Here is a 26,563-nt window from a genome sequence, read left to right as displayed (position 1 = left end):
TTTTTCTTATGATCAGTCAATAGATTTAGAATAGATTCTGCATTTGAATTTTCGTTGCGATGGTTAGCAGCAAAGTGACAAAACCCAGCTTTGAGAAAATCGACTTTAAATTTGTCTCAGAAATTTTTCATTCTATACAAATTGTATGGAATCTAAAAAAAAAGCCATTACGTGTTTTTTTCGCGAAAAAAATACCTAATATTTGGAATTTTTTGAAATAGTATAATTGTTCTGTGTTTGTAAATGTAGGGAAAGTGTGCCAGCCATAACATTTTCAGTGGTTCTCTATTTGGCCATATGTGAATTCTCGAAAACTTTCACATTTTGAATACTTTTGATTGTTTTAACATTGATACATTTGATGTCAAACTACATCAACACACGAAATGATTATGAATTTGAAAATAATAAAATTATTACGTATGTCGAAATAGAGCCCCATTATGTCCATAATTGATTCACCTACCCTATATGTGTTTGGATGGCATTTTTACCACTGAATAGAGGAATCCTTCCGATTTCAAATGCTGTACATAATAAGTTCGTTGCAATGATAATGTGACGCTTTAAAGTAATTGAAAAAAAGCTGTTAAATAAAATCTAAAACAAAGTTTAGCTATAATATTGTTTAAGTTAATTTAAAAAAAGTGATCTAAATAATGAAGGCTTCAGTAAAGACAAAAGTTAAATCCTATGTTAGAGCGGTCCAAAATTCAAAAAAAATCAATATGCAATCTACCATATATTAGTTATGATCCTTCCCTCAGTAACTCAATTGAATAGAAAGAAATCATGCAATTAAACCAGGCAAAGGTGACACGTGAACGTCATAATCTGCCAAGATCTAAATAAACAAACAATCTTCTACGTCCTTTTTCGCACATACTTATATTCAACTCGTTCACTCTATCATGCACACGTTTACTGGTTAAAAGCACGTTATTACCGTCATCTTCGACCAAGTCAGGTCTACTGATGATGCTTCTCGTCCTGCGAACCATGTACTTCGCTTTTATCAGCATCACTGTATGCTGCATCACGTGTTTCACTCAAGCTAATACCCACCCCCTGGTCCACATCTCTGACCTCAGCAGCGGCAATCTTTCGCCCACCGTCATCAACGTCGTTCACCGGTGTCACAACATTTTCTTCACTTTCAACACTACCGGCGCCTGCATTATAGATAACCGTATCATACCGTTGAATAGAGCCATTGTGATCTGCGGTTTGTTTCCCATCGTTGTCTTCCTCGTCATCGTCGTCTGCATCGGTAGAGCCAAAAGCACAACCTTCAAGACCATCACCACCCACAATGGCAGTCATTTTCGTAGTCTGTTCTGCTAAATGCTTCTCCGGACTTGCCTCGTGATTGGCCATGGCAGGTGAAATGTCGGCCACTACACTAAATTTGTTCAAACCTAAGCTTTCTCCTACAGGGAGAAAATTTTCTCTATCCTGATGACAGCCGGATGGCTCAAGACTTTCTTCACCATCCTGACTCCGCACTGAATGCGTCTCGTCTCCACAAACACTATTGAATTTACTGAAGTTCTTACTGCGTCTTTCGTGTATCACTTCAATCGAGTCGTAGTAGTCATCATCACGTGTATGATGGAAATTAGGATAACGAGTACTTCCGGTGCTGGCCGAGCCGACCGGAGCAATTCCCCCCTCTATGCTCCCGTGCTCAAGTCCTCCCCCGCTACTGCTGCTAATCACATATATCTGATCAAATTCGTTGCTTAGTTTTTTGCTTTTGATTTTCGGTTTCGGTTTGCGGAAGCTTTTCGTCGAATTGCTACGGTAGAGAAAGCGATTGGCCTTCTCGTTCGGTGGGTGTTGCTGACCGTCGTCAGTGGTTGCGGTTCTGCCCACCAGAACTAATGAGTCCGGTCGAACTAGTTGGGCTGATTGAGATCCTTCCTTTGCCGGCAGAGAGGATTTGCCAGTTAGGGCGTTACCGCTGACCTGTTGATGCCCGTGAGAGATAGGCGACCTATCTAAACTTTGCGATGGTTCTTCCTGCTCGGGGCTGTCCTCCTCAGGGACACACGGTTCTAAGCTCGATTGACAGGACAGATTGCGAGCAGCATTTGTTGGCTCGGAGCAAATTGATAGTTGGCTCCTGTGGAAAATACAAAAAAAGTTTATGAATGCGATGTAGGTATTAGGAAAAGAGGCATGAGATTTAACTTTGAATATTAGATTTTTTACTTCGCATGTATAAAACATGCTGTCAAGCCATTTCCTCGCATTTTTTGTACACTGCAAAACATAAATTTTGCTATCCCGTTCTTCTCACTACACTTCACTCGCGTCTTGAACCTTAACAGTACTGATTGCCGACATCGAGCTTTCAAAATGATAATCTCCACCATCGTTCAATCGTGTTTCGATAAAGTTTTCCAAAAAAAAAAAAAAAACAAATGAGTTATAGTTTTGATGCATGCATTGTAAATTTAGAAATCAGTAGCTGTTTCGGATTTGGGTATTCGTTGGGGTACCTAGGATATTTCGAAATAAAAATCATGTGGTAAAAGTAATATTTTTGAAAACCCGTTTGTAAAGTCGATCCATTGGCAGAATCTTTCACCTATTTCAGTTTAGAGACTATTGCATACAAATGCAAAAAATGATCAATTTACAAAAAAAGTTCTCAGGTCAGTAAAGTAAAAGTGCTAATGAAATACCAAGCTGAGAATCATGCTCTGATGTGGTTGGGACGTAACGCCAGAGAAAAAAGGAAGAATATGAGATGATATCAATTCATTTATGAGTGAAAACGGCAGAAGAAGTTCCAATATTGGTCATTTTGAGCCCTATTGAAACCTGTCATCGTTTGTCAGAAAATGATCAGAACCACTTTAAAATTAATGACATAATATTGAATCACTTCTAGGTGAAAAACCGTGAGTTTACGGGCGTCGAAATTTATCAGTCCATGATAGGGGAACTTACGTATTCTCGGCAGTCTAAGCCAATGTTGCGCTTCTTTTGTAATTTTCTCGGACATCAGCAGCCAACTTACGTGTTTGTGTGTTTACATTCATGCGTTGCTCAATCCTCTATCGATTCACACCGACAGACTTGTTATTTTTTTTTTCTGGGAACGTTTCTACAACGCTGCAAACATCTCTTTTCAGTGTGACTATTGTCGGCAGCCTCAATCTCTTCGGCAACTTTCCCATAAGCGCTGCAGGCGAATCTGTTCGGCAGCTCCAAATCAGTCGCATTTTGAGACGTGTTCATTTAAATTGATGACATCTGTGGCAAAATTGTTTGTTCCGTCTCGCAAATCTCGTCAGCGGGAAGCTGACAGAGCAAAGAATCATCTGAATATTTTCATTGGTGTGTTTTGATAGAAAAATACTGTGTATTAGGCGTTTGAAATTTGGTTGCCGATAATATTCGAATGGTGCCGAAGTCGTAAGTCTCCCTATTTTGAAAGTTTTTGATTAGTTTTTTTTTGCATTTCTTCCAAAATTTCCACCATAATTACCCAACAAATTTTGACCTAAGACCGGAACCATATCTGAATTCAACATTTTTATGCATGCATCAAAACTTTGACTTATTTGTGTTTTTTGTTTCCTGAAAATTTCTTCAAAAACGATCTAACGATGGTGAAACTAGAGAATTGTGAAACTTCGATGACGGATATACGTTGTGCGGAGTCTAACAGCAAGTTCAACGTCTTTACTTCATAGTACGCCTATGAAACATACGAAATCGATCGATTTTTTAAGCGACACATACATATAGAAAACTATTGTCCGAATGCCTATTATGGACCCTCCCGGGGAATGGTTACATATTTGACGTTTCCTATTATGGACCCTCCATTTGATTCCCATGTAATCCAGCTCGCTGCCGACGTGCCTATTATGGACCCACCTATAAATGCTAATTATGGACCCACTTGTGTGCTGTAATTTACGAAACTGTTCAAAAATCTGTATTTATGCGCCTCAAACCAAATATTTTGGCTGAAACTGCTGACTAACAATGCAATCAAAGTTACCCCGGTATATTATCATAGGAATAAGGTTGCTTTGAGTGTTAATTTTATGTTTTTCTGTAGGGGGTCCATAATACGCAAAGGGTTCATAACCGGCATAGACTCCATTTTATGCCAAGCATAGCAAAAAATATAGTAATGACAATGACAATCTCTTAAACGTGCAAAACCAGCAGACGACAATTATATCAATAAATAGGGATTTAGTGATCGATAGAACCTGTTTGAAAAATAAACAAAGAGTATGTAAAAGTTTGAGTGGGATTTGGGAGGGGGTGGTTTCAAAGCTCTCCAAAACCGAACAAAATGCAATGTGTTCCATTTGCTTTTTTCACATAAAAATTGAATATTTGGATGAATTGCATCGATTTTTATTGCAATTGTTCGTTTCTGGAAGGTCTTGCCGCACAACTACGTCACAAGTTGGCGCTTAGTGGAATTTGGGGCAAGTGTGCCACCTTAAGCAAATTGTTTATTTATTTATTTATTTATTTATTTATTTATTAGTCAACAGGTAAAACATTACCCCAATGACCCTTGTTTCTTAAACAAAATACAAACACTAAAATATTCAAACTAAGATTACAAAAATTAGCACAAAACTCTACGGTAACTAGACTTATTTGTTTCGCGCGACACATTAAAATCAAAAACATGATAACACATATTGAATACTCGGGACATGCTACGCATTGGTTCCTGTAAACCGTAGTTTGTTCTGGCAGAAGGTATGTTGATGAACGAATGAGTTCGTAGATTGCGGCGTCGTACTTTGATGTCCAAGCAGCTGAGCAGAGAGTAGCAGTCGATGTTTCCTTGCAGGAGATCTCCAACAAAGCAGGCTTTGGCTACGTTGCGTCTCGACACCAGTGACTCCAATTTGATTAGCTGACATCGGCTACCATAGCTGGGCAGGTTAAGCGGATCTCTCCATCTGAGGTGGCGTAGAGCAAAGCGGACGAATTTGCGTTGAATAGCCTCAACACGTTTGATTCCATTCTGATAGTACGGAGACCAGATTATTGACGAATATTCCAGAGCAGGGCGCACTATCGAACAGAATAAAGCCTTTAGGCAGTACGCATCCCGAAACTTTTTGGCACACCAGAACAGGAATCCCAGTTGAGATGAAGCTTTGGACACAGCATATGCAACGTGGTCTTTGAATGCCATTTTTGAGTCCAGGAGAATGCCCAAGTCTTTAACTGTTGATACGCGCTCAAGTTGCGTGCCGCTTGAAAATATCCGAAATTGAAAGGTTCATGTTTGCGGCTGAATGATATAACGGAACATTTTGACACGTTCAACGACATTCGATTTATTTGACACCATTCAGCGAAGGCTTCCAACTCATGTTGTAGAAAAACTGCGTCTTCCGGTTGCTTTATCGTCCAATACAGCTTCAAGTCATCGGCGTATGAAAGCTTCAGGCACTTAAGCTTGAAATTAACATCGTTCATGTATAACAGGAAAAGAAACGGACCGAGGTGACTACCCTGAGAAACTCCGGACCAGATTCTAAAGGGTGACGAAACGTGATCTCCAATTTTGACGGACATATTCCGACCGGTTAGGTACGATTGGAGCCATAGAAGCATGCTATTTTCCATACCAAGCTTATCAAACTTGGCCACTGCGATTTGATGGTTCATCTTGTCAAATGCAGCGGAGAGATCCGTGTAAATGGCGTCGACTTGTTGACCAGCCTCCATTAGGCGTAAAATGAACGAAGTGAAGCAAGCCAGGTTAGTTGTCGTCGAACGTTTGGGCATGAATCCGTGTTGATCAGGCGATATGTAATGTGCATAGCTTTGGACCAATTTTTGCAGAATAATGACCTCGAACAGCTTCGAAGTAGCGCTCAGCGCAGCTATTCCACGATAGTTGGAAACTAACTGTTTGCTACCTTTTTTGAAAACTGGAAAAACGTACGACTGTTTCCAGCAATTCGGAAACACACCAGAAGCCAGGGATAGGTTAAAAACCCTTGCTAGCGGGGCTGCAATAGTTTCTGCACAACGTTTGAAAACAAGAGAAGGAATGCCATCCGGACCGGATCCTGTGGACGATTTCAATTCCTTGCTTGCTGATGCAACCATATCGTCAGTGATTATGTTTTGCTGCACGAAGGTGGAAAGCCGGGGAACATCTCTAATTGCATCATTAACAATGTCTGGATCGACGTGTTCATTGGTGAAGACGTTACTAAATTGACGTGTTTCCAGAAGATTCTAGGGTTTGCTTTGAGGATGCTTTGCAAAAAGTTCTCTAACTCTGTCTTAAGCTTAAAAAACCCAACAATTTAGCCTCATGATGTTAGTTTCACATCTGTTCATAAGCACTATACTATTTAAAAAAGTATATCTTTAAAAAGTATTGATTTTGAAGCTTCTCAAATACCATTCAAAATAACCTACTTTTCAACACTATGGGGCAAGACGGCCACCGAATGAACATCGCATGTAATTCTACGTGTACTGTACTGGAATATGTATAATAATGAACTAGATCAGCACTAAATAACGCTAAAATCTTGACATAGACAAGTAAAACAGCACTTAACACGTCAAAAACACGTTATTTTTGAATATTTGGAGAAAAATTACTTTGAGAGCAAAAATGTTAGCTATTCCTCTACTATACACCAAAACCACTACTGGTGCCTAGTTTTGGTTTATTTTTATGATTTTGCTGATGATCTTTACATTTTTATAAATTTCACTCTAACAATTTTCGTATACCAAATAGGTGGCACATTTGCCCCAATAAGTATGGATTTCAACCAAATTGAATTTCATATGTAAAACTAAATACTTTTTCGTTCAAATGTTACAATAATTTCCTCATTTGAAAAGTTTCACAATGTAGACTGCCGTGAATCGAAAGTCAGACCCATCTGCATTTTCGTCAAAATTGAGTTGAGCTCAGTTTTCAACATATCTTCCAATGCTCTTTCAGCTGCACTAATGAGATAACATGATTTGTTCGGAAAAAATAGGAAAAACAGCAAGTCATATTGTCCCATAATGAATCGCATATCAGTCCCACTACGAATTTCCACACCGTGTAACACAAAAATGAACCGTGTTTTTTAACAACTTCATATTTTTTCTCGGAAACATATCGTAGTGAAAAGCAAATTATGAAAGTTTCATCAAGATTCAATCATGTTCCAATCCTAAGGAATTTTCTGAACATTCGTATGAAAAAGGAGTTTGGAAACTTCACGGCCCATTTTCTCAATGCCTACTTTTTACAGATGGGACTGACTTGCAATTCACGGCAGTAGAATACGTTAGAAAAATCAGTTATTAATTCACAATTTACCATGCTATTTAGAAACAACGAAATCTCATTATTATACTCAAAAATTTGGATGTTGTTACAAAAGGTGATGTAACAACGTGAGAAAAAGAGGAATTTTCATCATACTTTGATCATTGTATTATAAACTATAGGGGAACATATTGTTCAGCTCAAAGAGAAAATATATTCTGTAGTTTTTATAAAAATCAGGGGTGGCACACTTGCCCCAAAGTCCGCTATGTACGTAGAAAAAAATTACGTCCGTCAGCCGATATACATTTTTCTTTCTGTGAGGGAAGTCCAGGACCCAAAAACCTCCAACATGGCTTCACTTTTTAGTCGCCGACGTTACCACTATCTTCTGCTTCTTCTTTTTCATAGCATTACATCCTCACTGGGACAAAGCCTGCTTCTCAGCTTAGTGTTCTTATGAGCATTTCCACAGTTATTAACTGAGAGCTTTCTTTGCCAAAATTGCTCCGTTACCTCCGTTACCACTATGCTCACATCATATATACAAATTCCATTCTACTAAACAGGAGTAAAAAAGACTACCCAGAGCTCTGACCAATCTATGGCCAAACTCTTAAGGACGATTGCTCGGTACTTGGTGACAGAAGTACTAAGCAGTTCAGTTTGAATGCAAAATAAACAAAATTCTGAATACCGTTCTATTTTGATAACCCAAAAATATCCATATTGGAACTGACCAGATGAATTATTCACTGTTGCTAAAGCTGATTTGAATATGAAGAGGTCGGCGACTCGGTTGCGTTAACTCAATAAATGACGTCCTTTATTACGAGAATATCACATTCTTTAACCCATCTATCCATTCACATTGACTCAAGGCACCCATCTTTGTGGTGATGCGTGTGAAACGCAAAACTTTTTTTTTGTAATCGTGACTTCATGTTTCCTCGGTTAGAATGGTGAGCAACAGATTTGCCTTTCGTGAACCACCCCCATAGGAAGTGGCAAAAATGTAAAAGGAAACCAAGGTGACTAACCGCAAAAACGAAAGCCATCATTAGTGTCATGGAAAGTTTCACCTCATGCTTGATGATGACGTATCTTTGTAATACAACCTATGTAGGGTGGGGTTGTAGGAATTCATTTCTTTGGTCGAAAGTTATTACAGTTTTTTACAGGGTTATTACTGTTTCCTATCAGTAAAGAAAATGATAAAGCATGTATGAAATTTGTCTCGGCAAAGTATTTCTAACTAAACACCGCTTGGAAAATTTAGGGGTGGAAACAGCATACTTCTTACATTAAATTTTTTAACTTAATAGCAAACTAGAGATTAATGCTGACATATTTTAGTGGCAAAAATATATCTTATTTGATTACACGTAATATGTGCTTTGTGCCAACATGCGTTTTTACTGAAATGATTTTAAAACGACACTTGTGGATGGAAATTAAGGAAAGAAAAATGTATATGTTATCTATACACCGTCAAGACATTATTTATTATCAAGACTTTTAGCCGTTAGCTGGTTGGTTTCCAATTGAAACAATTGTTGTAGATGTGGGTTCGATCACATTTAAGATAAATTCCACAGACTCTGTCCCACATCAAATTCAGAGCTTATTTATCAAAATAAGTTTTCTGTTATGTTGTGCTTTCATGTTTTATTTTATTTTTTTTTTATAATTCCTCCAAACCAGTTCCCCAGGAAATTTCGAAAACGTTCCCTTAAGGCGAAGTAGGCCGTCATTGAAATTTGTACGCGTCGTTGATGATTGCTGCTAATTCATCTCACGATTTCGAATCAAATAAAAAATCAGTTGGTTTTGCACTGACACAGCTGAAGAAGTATCAGCATACTTTATGCATGTTAGCGCGTAAAGTGGTACTTTTTCAAGTCAATATAAACTATCAAGGCTGAGTTTTATCACTTTGAAATGCAAGCTGAAAAGTCATCATTGTTGCCAAAACGAATGACGGGCTACTTAGCCTTAATTGCGAATGTTTTCGAAATCCTGCCTAATTTGATTTTCAAATGGGCTAGTGTATCTTAAAGTTAATTTGTGCGCGCTTTCAAACTCTTTTACAAGTTTATGAGCTTGTGCGCAACTAGTTAATAATTATTTGTTTTCCACATTCAATGCCGGAATTGGTTTTTGTTATCTTTCCAATTTTAGATGATTTCCAAAGAAACATTAAAACAGGGTTCGACTGGGAATTTTTATTTTAAAAATGTTTGTTTTTTTTTTTAAATAAGAAAAACGGATTTAATTTATGTTTGATGTTTTATACCAGCCCCATGGCAAGGGACGAGTTCTAGCGTAGTCAACATCTTGATTTGTTTATTCATTTTCGGATAAATCGAATCGCGAGAGTGTAATTATAAAGCGAAATTTTGTTTAATGTTTATAATCCGTAATCGAACAAGCGTTGCAATAAAATAACTGATTGCATGCTTGGAAGCTTACAGGATGCCTTTCAATGTTTGCTCTCCTTCCAAAACCATCTAATATTGAATGTGGTTAAATTTTTTGACATATTATTGGCTGATTTAACGATATACAAAATGGATAAACAAATCATAACAAACATTAAACAAAGCAATGATCTACACGGAGGAATCAGACTACACAAAAATAAGTTCTTCAAACTCAAATTTGGGTAAACTGCATTTATTTTTTACCTACGGTTGGGTTATTTTGCATCAGCAATGTTGTAAAAAACAGAGAGAGAGACGCACTGACCCTGCATTGAAGCTCAATGGAATAAGACAAATTTGGATGCTTTCAAGTTTACCCAACTTTAAGTTACTTTTACCTACTAGGGAGACTTCAAAAGACAACGCTGGGTAGATTTGTTTTTGCACTGAGTTGTTTTTTTCGCTGTTGTCAAACGAAAACTACCTAATGATAGCTATATGTCAGTTGACCCAAATTTGGGATATCACACGGAAGAGCCGAATTGCGTCAAAAATAAGTCAAACTTGGGTTGATTTGGGGCCTCGTGTACATTTTTATAGTTGTCACAACTGATAGAGGGCGATATTCACTTATCGCCCGGGAAGAGCAGGCTACAAAGAACATTGTGTATTTATATATGGTTGATATCTATGGCCTGTTTTATACGCCTATGAATAATTATACACAGAAAAAAATCCGTTCTCGTATCCGTGAACAGCAGACGTGAACTCGTCAACAACAAAAATACACCGTGAAAGTCATCAATCAGATTTAAAATTACTGTGAACACGTACACTATCCATAACTGCACATTTTTCCCATTCGACTTTTTTGTCGATTTCGAGTTAATACCTTGGATAGTCATCAAATGATAAACATTTTCGATCAACTCACTTTAATCGGTAACATTCTTCTTGAACATTTGAAAAAAATAGCAGATCGTTTTATCACAGTGGTAATTGTATCCGCATAACAGTCACATTGAAATCACAGAGGCTCATATACAATGTAGAATCATTTGATTTTCCTTATTATAGAGGCTTTCAGCCTTAGGCGGGTTCACCTCTCAATGTAGAATCAATGGAATTTCTATCAGAATAAGCGATATTAGCTGTACAAAATTTCAGCCTCAAATAAATACTTTTGAATTGTTGGTAATCTTTGGAAATTTTAGTTTCTTCACCTAATGCCATATAATGCACACTTGGTATTCCATTTACTTAATACCTACTTTTGGCGAATTTTCCAAAATACAGTTATGGGCAGTACAATAGTTTTCAATCTATTTTCGCAAAAATTTCAGACACAATATACAACACAAACTCTTTAATGAATGTTCGAATCCTCTGAGCAGAATCTCAAATAGAGAAACCTAAAAGTAGATGGAGTACTGTGTACCTTTTAATTCCGCTCCTAAATGCTTATCTTTGACAGATACGCGTATTTCGACTACCACTTGCAGTCTTCTTCAGTGTCAGTTACTCGTATCCAAAGCAAACTATATGTTTACGGAATTGTTATATTATTTATAATAAGGGTAGTAATCAATATCCAAAAGCTTTGGTTTACTTCTAAACCAAAGATATTTCTTATGATTTTATAGGAGTTTAAAACTAGTTCATTGAATATTAGCTCTTAGCCCATTCTACAGCAAACAATAATATTTCTGTCTCACATTCGTGAATGCGGCCCTGGTAATTATCTTGCACAGTGAGATTACAATGTGAATTTTTTTCTCTAGTATTGATATAATATAATAAATCTAATGAAGTAATAATAATGACAGGAAGAATGATATTTTTATGTTTTTAGAAAGGTATATCTAGAACACAGAACCAAATACGGTCTCCAGTGCCGTGGGATTTGAAAACTTTTGAATTTAGATGTACATATGGGATGAATGATGGATTTTTTTCCCTTCTGTGAGAAAAAGAAAGAAACTCCAAGAAACCCAAACATATTTATTACGAAGTAGGTACCCCGGGAGTCCTCTCGCAGCAGACAGCTGTGAATCTTGCCTTTATTTGACAAGAATCCTATTTTTCTTTTTTTTAATGATCCCAGAACATTCAAAGCATCTGAACTTAGATTTGCGGCGCACATTTTAAACAGCAAGTTATGCTAGTGGTTTCATTTGGAGCAGGTGTTTGAACAAAAGCTATTACAAAGCTGAATTATTGAAAATGACTTAAATAATTTTGATCGAAAATCCATAACTAGTTGTTTTTTAATCAATAGTTTGACGATAAGGTGACTTGTTTTGATGTTCAGTGAGATAAATGATACGATTAACTCAATCATAAATTATTCAATTGTACCAATTCAATTTAATTAGGATTTGTTAATCAATGGCTACTGTGCTACTTTGAGAGCTCTGTGAAAGCGAATCAAAAAGGCCAAAAATTCGGTACGTCTCCCTGCATTCAATAGACTAATCTTCAACATACATGACTTCATGATAGCCATTTAGTACAGAAAATAGCTACTCATGCATTTAAAAATAACATCCTTATTGTAGATGGAAGAAATTTCACCTTCACATAACACAGCAATATATCATCAGTAGCAGAATATTGCATGGATTAATCTATAGAATACGCATTCAAGCTGTGGGCTTCATTTGCACACGAATGATAAGTTGAACAGTAGATAGTGGATTACCACAGTTCTACAGGACACACATATGATAACTTCATTTGACCATCTCCGGGCATGAAAGCAGATATGTGTACTTGTTCCGTTCCCTCGAGTAAGCACTCAAGAAAGTGGATTTCCATTTTGGCTAACGTCAGTCACATACACATCACTTATTTTCCTACCACAGACTACGAGGGACGGTGATTTGCAACTGTTTGCTTACTTCAGCCTGTGCCAGATAGCTACGTATGAAATAAACAATAGAAGATGGAGAAGCTTGGAATAAGCCAAGTGCCTGTTTCTTCCGGTTGCCCGAGAGCGGTGCATAAGAACGTGCTTTCCGTTTGCTCGCACTTTCCAGAAGTGGAAGCACTACAGATGACAGATTTCAACTGGGTAATTGATGAATATTAAAATGGTTAACTCATGCTGATGCTTCCGTAGTGGGCAATTTACTAAAGGAGGGGTGTTCAGAAACTTGATTTAGAAGTAGGACATTTAACATCAACGCGATTGCTAGTATTGGTTTTATACGGCAAAAACACAAAATAAGATAATTAAAATAAATAGAAAAAATAACTCGGTTCATTATTTTACCTAGTAAACAACAATTTCTTGAAGATCATTCTTTGCAATGTTCACAAGATGAGTGATGTGCAACAAGGATTTTTTTTCTGTGTAAGAACAAACAGCATCGTTAACACATGACGCAATCGAAAGTGCAGAAACTAGATGCAATGTGTGCTTTCGGATAATGGAATACGAAATCAGTAGCACATTGAACGAATTGCTACCGAACATGCAGTGTAGAATGGGTAACTGACACACAAACCATTATTTCCATGTGTCTATTGTACCAATAAATGTGATTAGTTTAGAAATAAGCAAATACCTTGTGTAATTAACGTTTCAGTAATTGATTATCAGAGATAATTATACCAATCGTTATATTTAGTTCAAATGAAATTTGTCTGTTATTCAAACACTAGAAAAAAAATGGTGCTGCAAATTCTTTTCGCTTAGCTTAGCTTAGACTTACTACACATATCAATAATGGTTGCTATTCCGTGATTGACCGGAGTCAGTGAAAATGCACAAAGAATCAACTAGAAGTTCGGCTGGGATTGGCCATAATCTTCTTCAGTGTGTATAATTCAGTGCCTCTATTTATACAGGGTCAATTGGTGGGATTGGGGGAAGGAATGTTAGTGTGTAACCTTTGCTACTTGGAGACCGTGTTTGCCTCTGCATCTCCACAAAGCTTACTGGGAGGGATGTTTGTTAATGGGGAGGATCGTTGGGTCACAGGATTCACTTTGATAAACGATTAGACCATGTTAAAGAATTATTTGTGAGACATAAACATGCTTATATATAAATATAATATTTTCATTTGATATGAACATTTTCTATGTAGAGGAAAATTATGCCGACACTTGAGGTGACGAACCATTCAAAGTTTTTTGAACAAATACCTAAATGTAACATTCCTACAGCTGTCAGGACGAAAACATGTGTTATTATATTTTACTTATTTGAAAAGAAATAAAAAAAAACTTGATTGGCTGGAACATCATAGAACACTCTTATTCTTATGCCGACACTTACAGTGGCGAACCATCCAAAGTTTGTTGAATAAAGTGAATCTTTCGCAAGTCTACACTTGAAGTGTCGAACAATTCAAAGTTTTTTTTTTATTACAAAAATAAAGGTAAAAAGAAATAGTTGTTTGAAAAAAATAATGGATTAACTTGAACGTAAGACGAACCATTCATAATTTGTTGAAAAATCATATTTACGTCCCACCGTTGTAACGATTAAATGTGCAGTCATACATATTTTATAGATTAGAAATAGTAGCATGAAACAAGCTCACCAATTGGCCATTGGTCATCCTTGATTGAGCAGCCACAAACCACTTTCAGCTTCACTCGTTTGCTCGGCTATATAAAAGCACTCAGAAAAAATAGGTGCGCGACCCGAGAGGGAAAAAAACTGACGACTGCTCGGGCTTTCTAGATGCACTGCCCAGGAGCAAGCGTCAAGGTCTAAGGATCAAAAAGAACTAATCGAACGCGGCACTTTTTCACAATACTCGACCGACGCGCGACATGTTTGATCCTGCACACATCACGCTCTCCCGTAGGAGCAAGCGTCAAGGTCGGTCAACTCAGAAAAAAATGGTGCTGCAAATTCGTTTCGATACAAAAAATCAGGAACATGAAAATCTTCGTCTGCATTTTTGCGTTACATCCCACCTAGGACAACTAAAAGACACCCTATAGGGGGGTCTATAGCCTTGAGGTTACGCTTTCGTTTCATAAGCGGTAGGTCATGGGTTCGATTCCCAGCCCCTCCACAAAAAACCCGTCCAGCCACCAGAAGACGCCTCACGGAGGACCGTGCTTTGGGTAGCACATCCATCCTCCGTCAGTATCAGATGGTGACTGAGACAAACTGACCCTCTTCGTAGGCAGCTAGCCTCACTAACAACAGAGCTCTCTCCTACCTGCTCGGTGTGAGAGTAAAAGAGTAGGAGAGAGTGAAAGTTGATGTAAATATAGATAAGTTAAAAATAAATCTGTATCGGTAAAGAAGCTACAGATCACCTGATTCCGGCACAGTAGTGGCCACGAGCACAGAGTGCCTTAGAAAAAAAAAAAAAAAAAAAACCAACAAACTAAAAGACACCCACACGTTAATGCTTCCAGTGGACGATTTGCTCTTTGTAGAAAGCACCACACTCAGGTAGGGGAAGTGGTGGTAAAATGAACAGGGGTGGTAAAATGAACACCGTGCCTTTTACCGAGAAAAAACAAATTCGGGACTACGAAGGTGCTGCTGTTTTCCTCGGTTTTCTGTGAGAAAAACAAGGAGAGATATATTTTTTGCTTTTTTTTCACGTACACGATGACAGTTCCTTACGAGGTTTTCCATAAGTGCGAGTGCTTTGTAAATCTCTGCATAAATCTGAGTGTTCAAGTTGATACGTAGGTCAATTGAAGTGAAAATATCAACGGAAACTATGATTTTAGAAAACCAAGTTTGAAAATTAGAACTGACGTAACTTTTAGCTCGGACAACTTGAGGTTTTTCAGTGAGGTGTATACCGTTATGATATGATGTCAAATCTGATACCTTTAGAATTTTTCTTGAATTGGTTACAATCATTAATGGATGTATTTTCGGTGGGGCAATGAAAATTTTCAGAAATATTTGTTTTGTTCACGTTTTTTGCATGGTGTTCGTTTTGCCACCAATCGCTGTTCATTTTACCCACATAGTGCAGGTAAAATGAACATTTGCATCGCTCTTTGATAGAGATGAAAATGTGTGAAAATTTAGCTATCTTAGTCTGAATCCATGTCGCTGCTATAGATTACATCCCTATTTTTGATGTTGTGCGATAGAACTATACAAATTTCTCGTTTTTCTATCAGAAACAAGATGATTTCCTTAAGGTGTTCATTTTACCACCCCTTCCCCTATTACAATCTAATCTGATCACTTCGATCATCTTTGGATGGAGGAAGGATATTATCAGCAATCCAAAAGCGCTCTGATATGATTTCATCTCTCTATCTGATGATGATCTTGACGCTTGTTTGGTAACATGGCAAATGTCTTATTTGTTTTGAATAAACTGCTATACTATCATGGCTATTTTACATTGATTTCACACGGCGAGACGTATGATGTTAGTAAATCTTACAAGATGAGCAATTAAGCATTTTCATTCATCTCCCCTGCAATATGTGTGCTGAATAAGTTATATCCTTTTGATGAACTGCTGAGTTTACAAATAAAAAATTGATGCAAAATAGTGTGGAAACTGATTAACCATGGCAATGGATCTTCCTCGAGAAGCAATACATAGTTTATTATATTCTTATTGTTAATATTCAATTTCAATGAGCACTGGTGTTTCACAATGTCGGAATTGTTTCTACATTGTTTCAACATGTTTTTCACGAAATTGAATGTTAGTTTTTATGAATTATGGCGTGATTTATGGAAAATTATATCTCTTAAGGTACAAATATTGAGCTAAAGTAATTAAAGTATCATTCTATTATAAATGTCAATAAAGACATTTGTAATATCATTTTATTTGGACACTATTTAACTATAATATATAATAATCCGAGGTCATTCTATTTTATTTGCTTCATTTTTTATGATTGATTAGTTAGTTAGTTATCTTTATTAGGGAGATTTTCAGCCCTTGGCTGGTTCATCTCCGAGTGATTGATTAAATGAAGAGTTTCTGCTTAAGTGCTCCATTATTTCATTCTGAGTTGCGTTCGTGGCCTTCATGTCATAAGACAGAAATTACAAACACATTACACTGCGGAACACGTTTTTGTCTCCAGCACCAAAATACCGCTATTCACATTATTAAGAGTTGCTGAATCCATTGCCGTTTTCAGGAATATCATAGCACGTCTAGTTTTTGAGATATTGGCTGTTGAAAATGCAAAAAATGACTATTTCAGCCAACTTGCATACAAGTTTGCCAGCTTGTTAGGTAATATATTGGCTGAATTTGCCACAGAATTCAAACTTTATGTGTATAAAAATACTTATCATCAAAGTTTGTAATACTTTCGATGCGGAAAAGTTATTTTTTAATGGTTTAGAGAATTGTTGTATTTTGCCATATAGAAGAAACGAAGAATTTTGTATGGAGACTGCAAGCATGTTGAAAAAATCGGTTTAATCGAAATTTAATCGCGTTATTTCAATCAAATTATGTCTGAAATGAAAGTTCAAGTTCTATTTTGCATGATTGGAGGATTAGATTACAAAAAAGTTTGATAAATTGTACTTTAAATTTCATGTAAACATTAATAAAACCAGTGTTTTATGCAACTTTGGCGACCTGTAGCTAAAAATTGAGACGTGCTGGAACATTTCTGAGAATGGTACCAGATTCATCAACCCCAAATCTACTAGAGACACATAATTTGATCCTTGAGACACGCAAAAATGTCGTTTTTGTTACGCTGTGTTATGGGCGTAGCCGCAATTTAATGTTTCCAACCTATAAATATATAAAACAAAAAAATAAATTTGTTCAAGGTACGAATCAGCTACTCACTTCTTTTAGCTTCCGCTGATATATATCTAACACATTATTTTCATTTCTGTTGAGTCAGAGAATACCGTTTTGTCTCAAACTCCGAACAAGCTCATATTCCGAACACTCGGTTTTGTCATGGCGTCGTGGTTGAAATGTTTCACTTAAATATGTCTTTAAACTGCAAGGAAATGGCAGTCCATAGCAATTCATTTTAAACGTATTCCAATCTATTTTATACTTGAGAAGTAGTGATGATTCTTTGGTTCCACACGAATGAAACTAGCTCAGATAAATTTATTTGCGAAATTACTCATTTGAAAGCTGTTCAGAATGGATCATTAAAATAACCAAAACGGCCGCTATGGAAAGCATAGATAGCGCCACCATAGCCTTGTGTGTTTCACAAAACAACAATGCTGTCATAATGTTGAATCCCATATACAGTGGCGCCTTTGTTTTGATGCGGTGAGCAATGACAAAAACTACCTTCAATGATCCATTTGAATCAAGGTGTTCGGAATATGAGACAGAATTAACAGAGTGTTCGACATTTGAATCAAAATGGAATTCTTTGCTTTTACGTTAGAACAACACTAAAATCGATCAAATCAACATTATTTTCGGCACACCTAACAGCTAACAGTTAGACTTTGAGAATAAATTGAGATTTTCACAAATATCAGCTAATTTATGCCTTTAAGATGCCTTTGAAGTCACTGTCTTTGTTGTTAGCCTTAGCCTAGTGTTCGGAATATGCGTCGAAACGGTACCCGGACGTGACAACTGGACAGTTTCTAATTAGAGTGTCCATCCCGGGACAAAAAATCCCAGGATTTGGAGAATTTCGGGATTTTCCGTTTCCCGGGAATGGAATCTCGTGATTCCAGGAATGGACGTAAATTTTGATGAAAATCACTAAATTTTATTTCAAAACAGTAACATTTTCCCTCACACTTAAGCTTTATTCAATAAAGTAGAAGAGAACTATTAAGGGAAATAAATAAATTGTATATTAATATCATGTAGAGACCAAATAACCAAATAAGTCAAACATATTTTTATTTGTCTAGGTAATTGTAAAGGCTATTTTCGTTCCTCTTCAACAAAGCCTTTTCGATAAGCCTATGTTGAAAAAGCTAATTTGAAAGTAATCTTACCATCTGTCAATATTATTCAGTAATTAACTTGTTTTTAGCATGATGCACTACAATGCCCCCAATGATCTTAAAATTTTTCGTTTGTTCTTCAAAGTGTTGATGGCTTTTCGATTTTCGGAAGAAAATTGTTTAATATTATGACTCGAATGTTCACCCTGTTTTCATTTATATTATAGAAAATTGAAAAAAAAATCACCAGCAAAGCCGTGATTAGTCGACGTTAATTTTTAAATGTTTTTGCTTACTTCATCAGAATAAAAAGAAAATAATATATAAAACACTACATGCTGTATTTAACTTCTAAACTTATTTTTTCTCTATATATTTCATTTGAATAACATAAAATTATTGAAATTTTACTTTCATTTCAACAAAAATACTAGTTTCATCGAAAATCTGACAAATCCCGGTATTCCGAGTCCCGGGACAAGCAAAACGGCCGGGAAATGGACACTCTATTTTTAATCTTTCTGTTATGCTTAGCTCATGCAAGGATTGCTCAGATGAGAAGATTTCATCTTGAATCAAGTGACTCAAAGGTCAAGGCCAAAAATTGATCAAAGAGCTCTAAGATAGTATCTTGTAATTCGATCCGTATCTTGCTCAAAAGATCGAGAGATGAGATAAATTGCAATGCCTACCCGAGCAGAAGAAAATAACTACTGAATACCAAATTGAGGTATTCCATACCAGATAATTTCCAATACTTACAACCTGAATGAGGTATGAATGAGCCCTGCATAAGAGGTAAAATAATACCTTCTGCATATTCTACAAATACCAAGTTGATACTTAGATCAGGTATTATAATACCTAAATAATACTTGATGGATTTTCATATAAAAGTGAAATTTTTCAATACTAGTTCAATACCTCCAGCAGTCCTCAATAGCTGTCGAATACCAAAATGAAGTATTTTTAATTGTTTTAAACATTTTTTTCAAATACCATTATAATACCAAAATGAGGTATTGATAACTGAACAATACCTAATTATTGTATGATACCAAAATATGGTATGCATAAGTTATTGGCGAGTTATTCTTTCCTCCTCGGGTATCCACACTAGACAACAGACTAGCATGCTACGCCCAGTGGTAGGGGGAGATCCCCCAGTACCGGACACTTAAGCCACTAAATTCATAATTCTAAAAATATTGGTTTTTTGTGCTCGTGTTACCCATTTATGATAAATATTATCATTTTTAAAGTGTACAAAAATAAATTTGAAATTATAAATATGAATTTTGACATTGCATTTTGATGATATATTTTAGTACCAAATTGATCGATCTTGAAAGGTGGCACCCAATACCGGACACGATCTGGAAATGCCTCGTATTCTGTAAATTTGAACATCATCGAATGTGTTTACTATAGAAATAGTATAAAATTGTTAATTCAATGCATTTGCAACATTTACAAGAACAATTTGAGATTTTCTTGGTTTGCAAGATGTCCATCAAAAACCTCTTTCATATATGATGAAAAAATAGCACATTTTACAATGTTGTTCTGAATGTTCATTCTTCTTCATTTTATTGCATGTTTGATACCATGATCGACGGAATACATGAAAAATTAATGTATTTTGAGACACTGGTGCAATAATTACAAAGACATCATATAACAAATCAAGCTGTCCGAAACTGGGAGACAGGAGTCGCTTAACCAAAATTGTAATTTGTCTATATTTAGTTCAATTTTGGTACAAAATACAGTCATACTATCAAATTAGGATTATGTTCGATCATGCTTGCGTGATCCAAAGTATTTTTTCATAATCAAAATATTTACTAAATAGGCTCAAAATTAAGGCGATACGTCAAATTTTTTAAGATTTTCAAACTTTTCTACTTTTTTAAAAAGGCATGCATATTTCAAGGATGTGTTTTTCTACGTTAACATTAGTCTCCATAATAGCTTTCTTTTCTTCTTATACACCATCTTGATTGGACCATGATTTCTCAATTTTTCGACTTTGTCCGGTATTGGGTGCTGTCCGGCACTGGGGGATCTCCCCCTACAGTCGGAAAACATTCCTCACAAAAAGTTTTCCGGCCTTGAGCGGGAATCAAACCCACACTTCTTGAATCGAAGTGGCTCAACTCCCGGGATTTTTGTCCCGGGATGGACACTCTAGCCATTTGGAATTATAATATTATGTTGAAACTATTTAAAGTAAGGTGGGGAAAAGTTCGACCTTGGTGGTATAATCAAAGCTTACAGAAAAACAATAGCAGATGAAACAAAATAAATATCATACTTTGAACTTTTAACATATCGGCTATAATTTGTCCGAACAAACTGGTGTCAAATTATTTTATTATTTACAGTCGACTCTCCATAACTCGATATTTAAGGGACCATCGACTTATAGAATTATCGAGTTATAGAATATACCAACGGAAAAAATCCCGAAATCGAAGAAACAAATTTCTGTATTTCCAATACATATATGATTACTTCTGTAAGAAAGCATTTATATTTAGTTGATATCATTTTACAAACAATTATTCGATAACTTTTTTTGAAATGTTCGAAAAATCCCATTCTTTTACTTAGATTTTTTTTATTTTAATGTTTTTGAACATTTATTACATCTTGCAAGTATTTATTCACTTCCAAACAAGAATTAGTCCAAGATTCCCCATATAAGAAGGATTTTGAAATGGATATCGAGTTATGGAGGGAAATTTTTCTCTCACGTGGCATCGACTAATGGAGATATCGAGTTATAGAAATATCGACATATGGAGACCACGATGTATGGGAATTTGAAGGGACCGAAAAATCCATCGAGTTGTGGACAGTCGACTGTATTTTTAGTTATAAGGGCGAAAGTTCGTTGGCTAAAACACAAAATATCAATGCTTTTATGATAGGCAGCCGTAAACTTATGTTTGTCGAAAAATACACACTAAATGTTCATCCAAAAATTATCCCAAACAGGGATAATTGTAATATACCTTAAAATAGCATTTTTTCGCCAAACTAAGTGAAAATGTAAAATGTTAGTGACATTTTTCGCACGATCAGGTGAATTTCGCTAAATTTGAAGATACTATGTGGATTTTAGGCAATTTGCAAATTGTTCCGGGAGTTTATACATGGGTCGATTCGAACTTTTGCCCAGGGTGGGTGTACGGCTGTCAACTACAAACAAAGCTCGCCTAACAATCATCTCTCGGGCGGGCCGTCCCAAACAGCATCATCTCTCACGCGGGCCGACCCAAACAGCACAGGTCGAAACGCAGGACATGCCAGACAGCAAATGCCGATGCATTTCAACACTCAAACAACGGGATGCCTAGCAGCGTTGTGAGCCAAACAAATACACCCACAAAACATGAACGGTAGGCGAACCTCGTTGCGTGAACCCCCCCTGCTTTTGCCCCACTATGGGCCAAAAATTGTTTACAAGCATTTATGCAAAAACTAATACGCCTCAAAGCATCCTTATGATATGCCTAGAAACGCCCTTACATAAAATATTGAAGAAGATTTTATTTTTATTTAATTCCATACAACGAAAGTTTGACCATAAATTACAATATTTATGACGAAGAACAACAAATAGCCATTGGGAGATTAGTGGACTCGATTGACTCCAGGACGGCGACGAAACAGAACAGCACAGATTTGAATTTAACTGATTGATTTATTGCTCCCCGAACTGGCAGCGCGCCTGCTCAGGGAGATGACTATTGCTATACACTTATTCTACACATGAGTTTGCTGCCTTTTATAGGCGAACCAAAGAACGAAGATGAATGCTATTGCTTTGCGCACTGCTTTGAGTGAAAGGCCCGAGCAAAGCAGGCAGTGCGCTGGATGGTTAGCTTACGATGCCTAATGCGTTGTGTTGAATACGACCTGGCTGTTGGATAGGCGTTGGGCGTGGATAAAGAGATAAGAAACAATTGAATGGATGTTCTGTAGCGCTGCTTGGATGAGATTACACAGCCGAATTACTTGCTTGCTTTGATCGGGTGTTTGTTTTCTATAGATTTGGCTATTGTTGAATGGGTTTAGCATCAAATTGATCACGTTGATGAGATGCGTGAGCAGATGACGATTTCGTAATGGAACAGCCATGACCAAATCTCAATCGATTTTTATGATATTTGGAGTGAAAGGGTGGTAGGTCATTTGGCATAAAGTCGTTTGGCATAAAGCCGTTTGGCATAAAGTCGTTTGGCATAATGGTCATTTGGCATAAAGTCGTTTGGCATAACGGGTGTTTGGCATAATGGTCGTTTGGCATAATAGTCGTTTGGCATAATAGTCGTTTGGCATAATGAGTCTGAAACCAAGAATTTCTTAAGATGAGATTCGGGCTTGTTTTGAAGTCAATATATATATTTTTTTATAGGCACTCCGTGCTTGCGGCCACTACTGTGCCGGACTCAGTTGATCTGTAGCTTCTTTATCGATACAGATCTATTTTCAACGGTGGTAGATCATTTGGCATAAAGTCGTTTGGCATAAAGCCGTTTGGCATAAAGTCGTTTGGCATAATGGTCATTTGGCATAAAGTCGTTTGGCATAATGGTCGTTTGGCATAATGGTCGTTTGGCATAATAGTCGTTTGGCATAATGAGTCTGAAACCAAGAATTTCTCAATGTTTCGTTTTTACGTTTCTATTGACTCTTTCTGATGACATCAGGCTTGTTTTGGAGCCAACTGATACAAAATGACGCTTTATTTAATAATAATTTGCTCTTGAACAAATTTAAGCATATTAGGAAAGTTATTTCCAATAGAATTTTATTTTTTTCTTTCAAATATTTATTCTTCTTCTGAGCTTCGCTATTGGAACAAATTTTTGCACTAATGTCTCCTTCTTTTATACATAGGCTGTTCTTTGGAGCTATATTTTTTAAGTGTTTTTTTTTTTTGTTTCCAACTGACAAAAGGGCGGCAATCGATAACATTGCTCTGCTCAAATTAGCAGCGAAAACGGAAATCGATTACTGCTGTTACTTCGATGGGTTGTGCTACTTTTCCCCGAATGTCGTTTCCCCGAACACCAGTTCCCTGAATGCCAGTTTCCCGAATATCCCGTTTCCCCGACTAGCCCACTTCCCCGAAAAGTTTTTAGCACTCATAATTGTCGTAACTTTATACATTTCAGGGTGGTGAACGAATTGACCATCTAATATTCACCCTTCTTTATTTAATTGGCGGTTCTTTCGAGTTTCACCGTCCTCAGCATTTTTGCCAACATGTGTGTAGCCGAGAATGACATAATACTTCCTTCTTTTGACTGTTCATCGTTCTTTATCGTAACCCCTTTTCGGGGAAACCAGTCATTCGGGGAAATGACATTCGAGGAAAAGTAGCACACTTTTTTATGTCTTTTCGTTTTATTACGCCGCAATATTTTTTGGCGTCCATTCTTCTATTGGTTTAATTATAAATTTTGCGTTCTTTTAAAAATAGGCTGTTCTTTATATTTATACTGTTTTAAATTTAATTATTTAGTAAAGCTAAATGTTAACGATTTTTATATTTTGCTGTTTTATCAATTCTTGCCAGATGTGTTGTTAGAATTATAATTACTTTAGAAACTTTTTTGGGGCAAACGCGTGATCTCCTTTCGAGATATGCTGGGAAAGATATTATTTCAGTCACAAATTTTCCCTTCTCTCGATGATAGACGATATTTTTGATGTACACTTCCAAAATTGGAATTTATAGTGAATCGTAGAAAAGTTTTGCCACAAATATTTGCTTTTATAGATGTTGTTTGATACGTAATTTAACAATGAATTTTTATGAATCACACACAAGTACTGGAAACACACGATCCACAAAAACACAACACAAAAGAACAAAACGGAACAACAAAACAGCAATAGGCATGCACACATAACAATCAGGCAGTTGAGATTTAACCGCCACCGGTTGATACCACACAAATCGATCGTGGCAAATAAACGGGAAATAGGTGAAATTGCGCGCGTTTTACTTTTTATCCCCACCGAATCGTTAACGCCCGGTACACTGACGAATTTCATGTACATTTAATGGTCCTTCGAGCCGGATTTAGTGCAACAAGAATCGTCGCGGTAGTGCAACAAAATTCGTGAAATCCTTGCCCTGAGACGCTGCAGTGGATAGAAGGCGCCAACCGTCAAGTGCTTTGTGTTTCGCCAATCCAAGCGTACGGTCGGTGATGAGTGATAACGAGTCTGCATACACCGTTGCGAAACTGCAGCAGAAGATCGCAAATTTGTTGGAGTCGATGTCGTTGTTGGAAGTTTTCCTCAAAAAATTCAAACCTGATGAGCATCTTGGACAGGTCAAAGCGCGATTGGACAAGCTTGATGATCACTTCAACTTGTTTTTCGATGTCTCAGCTCAGCTTGAAGCGATGTCCACCGAGAAATGTCCGATTTCGCTACAAAAGGAACGATTCTCATTCGAATCACAATACTACGCTTTGAAAGCAGTTTTATTGTCCAAGCTTCCCAAACAAAATTCAGCTTCAAGTACGATAGCAACCGTAGCCGGAGTTGTTGTGCCATCTTCGTCGGTATTCCACTTACGGTATCCAGAGCTGCGGCTGATGGAGTTTGATGGTCACGCGGAACATTGGGTGTCGTTCAGAGACAGTTTTGTGGCCGGTGTTCTAAATCGGTGCGAAATTCAAGGTGTGCAGAAAATGCAGTACTTGAAAGGGTTGGTACACGGAGAAGCAGCCAGGCTTGTGAACCATATTGAAGTGAGTGAAGATGGATTCAACATGGCTTGGAAACTATTGCAGCAGCGGTACGATAGTAAACGGCAGCTTATTTTTTGCCATTTGGAGTCCCTATATTGCACATTGCCAATGCAGAGCGAAAGCAGCGATGAGCTCCTTCATGTTGTCGACAGCTTTGATGAACAATTGGCAAACCTCAAACGGCTAGGTGAGCCAACGGAGCAATGGAGCTCTACACTAGTGTACCATTTGTATACGCGCCTCGATGATAGTACCAGACGTGAATGGGATCGACATCTGAATGAAATAGATTTGAAGCAGGAACTTTCACCGGATGCAAGCGTCGATCAAGAATTCCCCAAGTACACCGAGATGATTAGTTTTCTGCAGGGTTATGCTAGAATTCTACCACATTCTTCTCAACTCCACAACAATCCACGGCGGCCGGCGCGAAATGCAGAATGGTCGGAGCAACAGCAATAGGTTGACGGCGGATCCAGCAAAAAGGCTTTGTTCATTCTCCCGGGGCTTCCGCTCCGGGCACAGTTAAGTATTTGTTTCAATATTCACAATTTCACATTGACGATACCTAACTGCACTTCGAATCTATCAGATCACTGTGCCCAATGGAGAGGAGGACGACAACACTGCTGGACATTCGTTCGAACAACGCCTTTCACAAGAAGAACAAGGAGAAGGACGAGTTGGTGAGACAAACAACGTAGTAGAGACAGAAAAGGTGAAGAATCAGACAACGAGGTAGAGACAGTACAACGTGGCGAGTCAAGACAACGTGGTAGAGGCAGGAAGAGGCAGCGAGACAAGGCAACGAGGACGGGACAGAAATACGTGGCGAGACAAGACAACGAGGAAGAGACACACTCTGAAGAGAATTGAAGGATACCAACGAATGCTAAGGAGCTGGGAAGGTTGAATTGACATCGTGGAAGTGACATCAGTAGATCGTATGAGAGGTATATACAAAGAAATCAGACAAACATTGAGTTGAGGCAGAGAGACAAGATCGTAGCGGCATAAAAGAAGAAAATTAGAACATTGAATTAGTAAAGAAGGAAAATGTTATTGCAATTTGAAGTAGACACACAGGTAGATCAATACTAAAAATTCAGGCGGCCGGTATGTTTGATACGTAATTTAACAATGAATTTTTATGAATCACACACAAGTACTGGAAACACACGATCCCCAAAAACACAAC

The 26,563-nt window shown here is 37.2% G+C and overlaps 1 protein-coding gene across 2 annotated transcripts in view; it reads right to left on the bottom strand.

Annotated features, from left to right (window-relative positions):
- Positions 1–407: 407 nt before the first annotated feature.
- Positions 408–26,563, bottom strand: part of LOC5566034 — a 90,162-nt gene continuing 64,006 nt past the window's right edge. For both annotated transcript variants that reach the window (XM_021843165.1, XM_021843166.1), the window contains one exon: positions 408–2,125. In XM_021843165.1, the coding sequence (XP_021698857.1) occupies positions 970–2,125 (1,156 nt within the window). In that variant the 3' untranslated portion in view covers positions 408–969. The remainder of the gene's footprint in view (positions 2,126–26,563) is intronic.

Source organism: Aedes aegypti, chromosome 2 (genome assembly GCF_002204515.2).
Source record: "Aedes aegypti strain LVP_AGWG chromosome 2, AaegL5.0 Primary Assembly, whole genome shotgun sequence".
In the NCBI taxonomy this organism is placed as follows: domain Eukaryota; kingdom Metazoa; phylum Arthropoda; class Insecta; order Diptera; family Culicidae; genus Aedes; species Aedes aegypti.
This window is presented reverse-complemented; position numbering and strand designations above follow the sequence as displayed.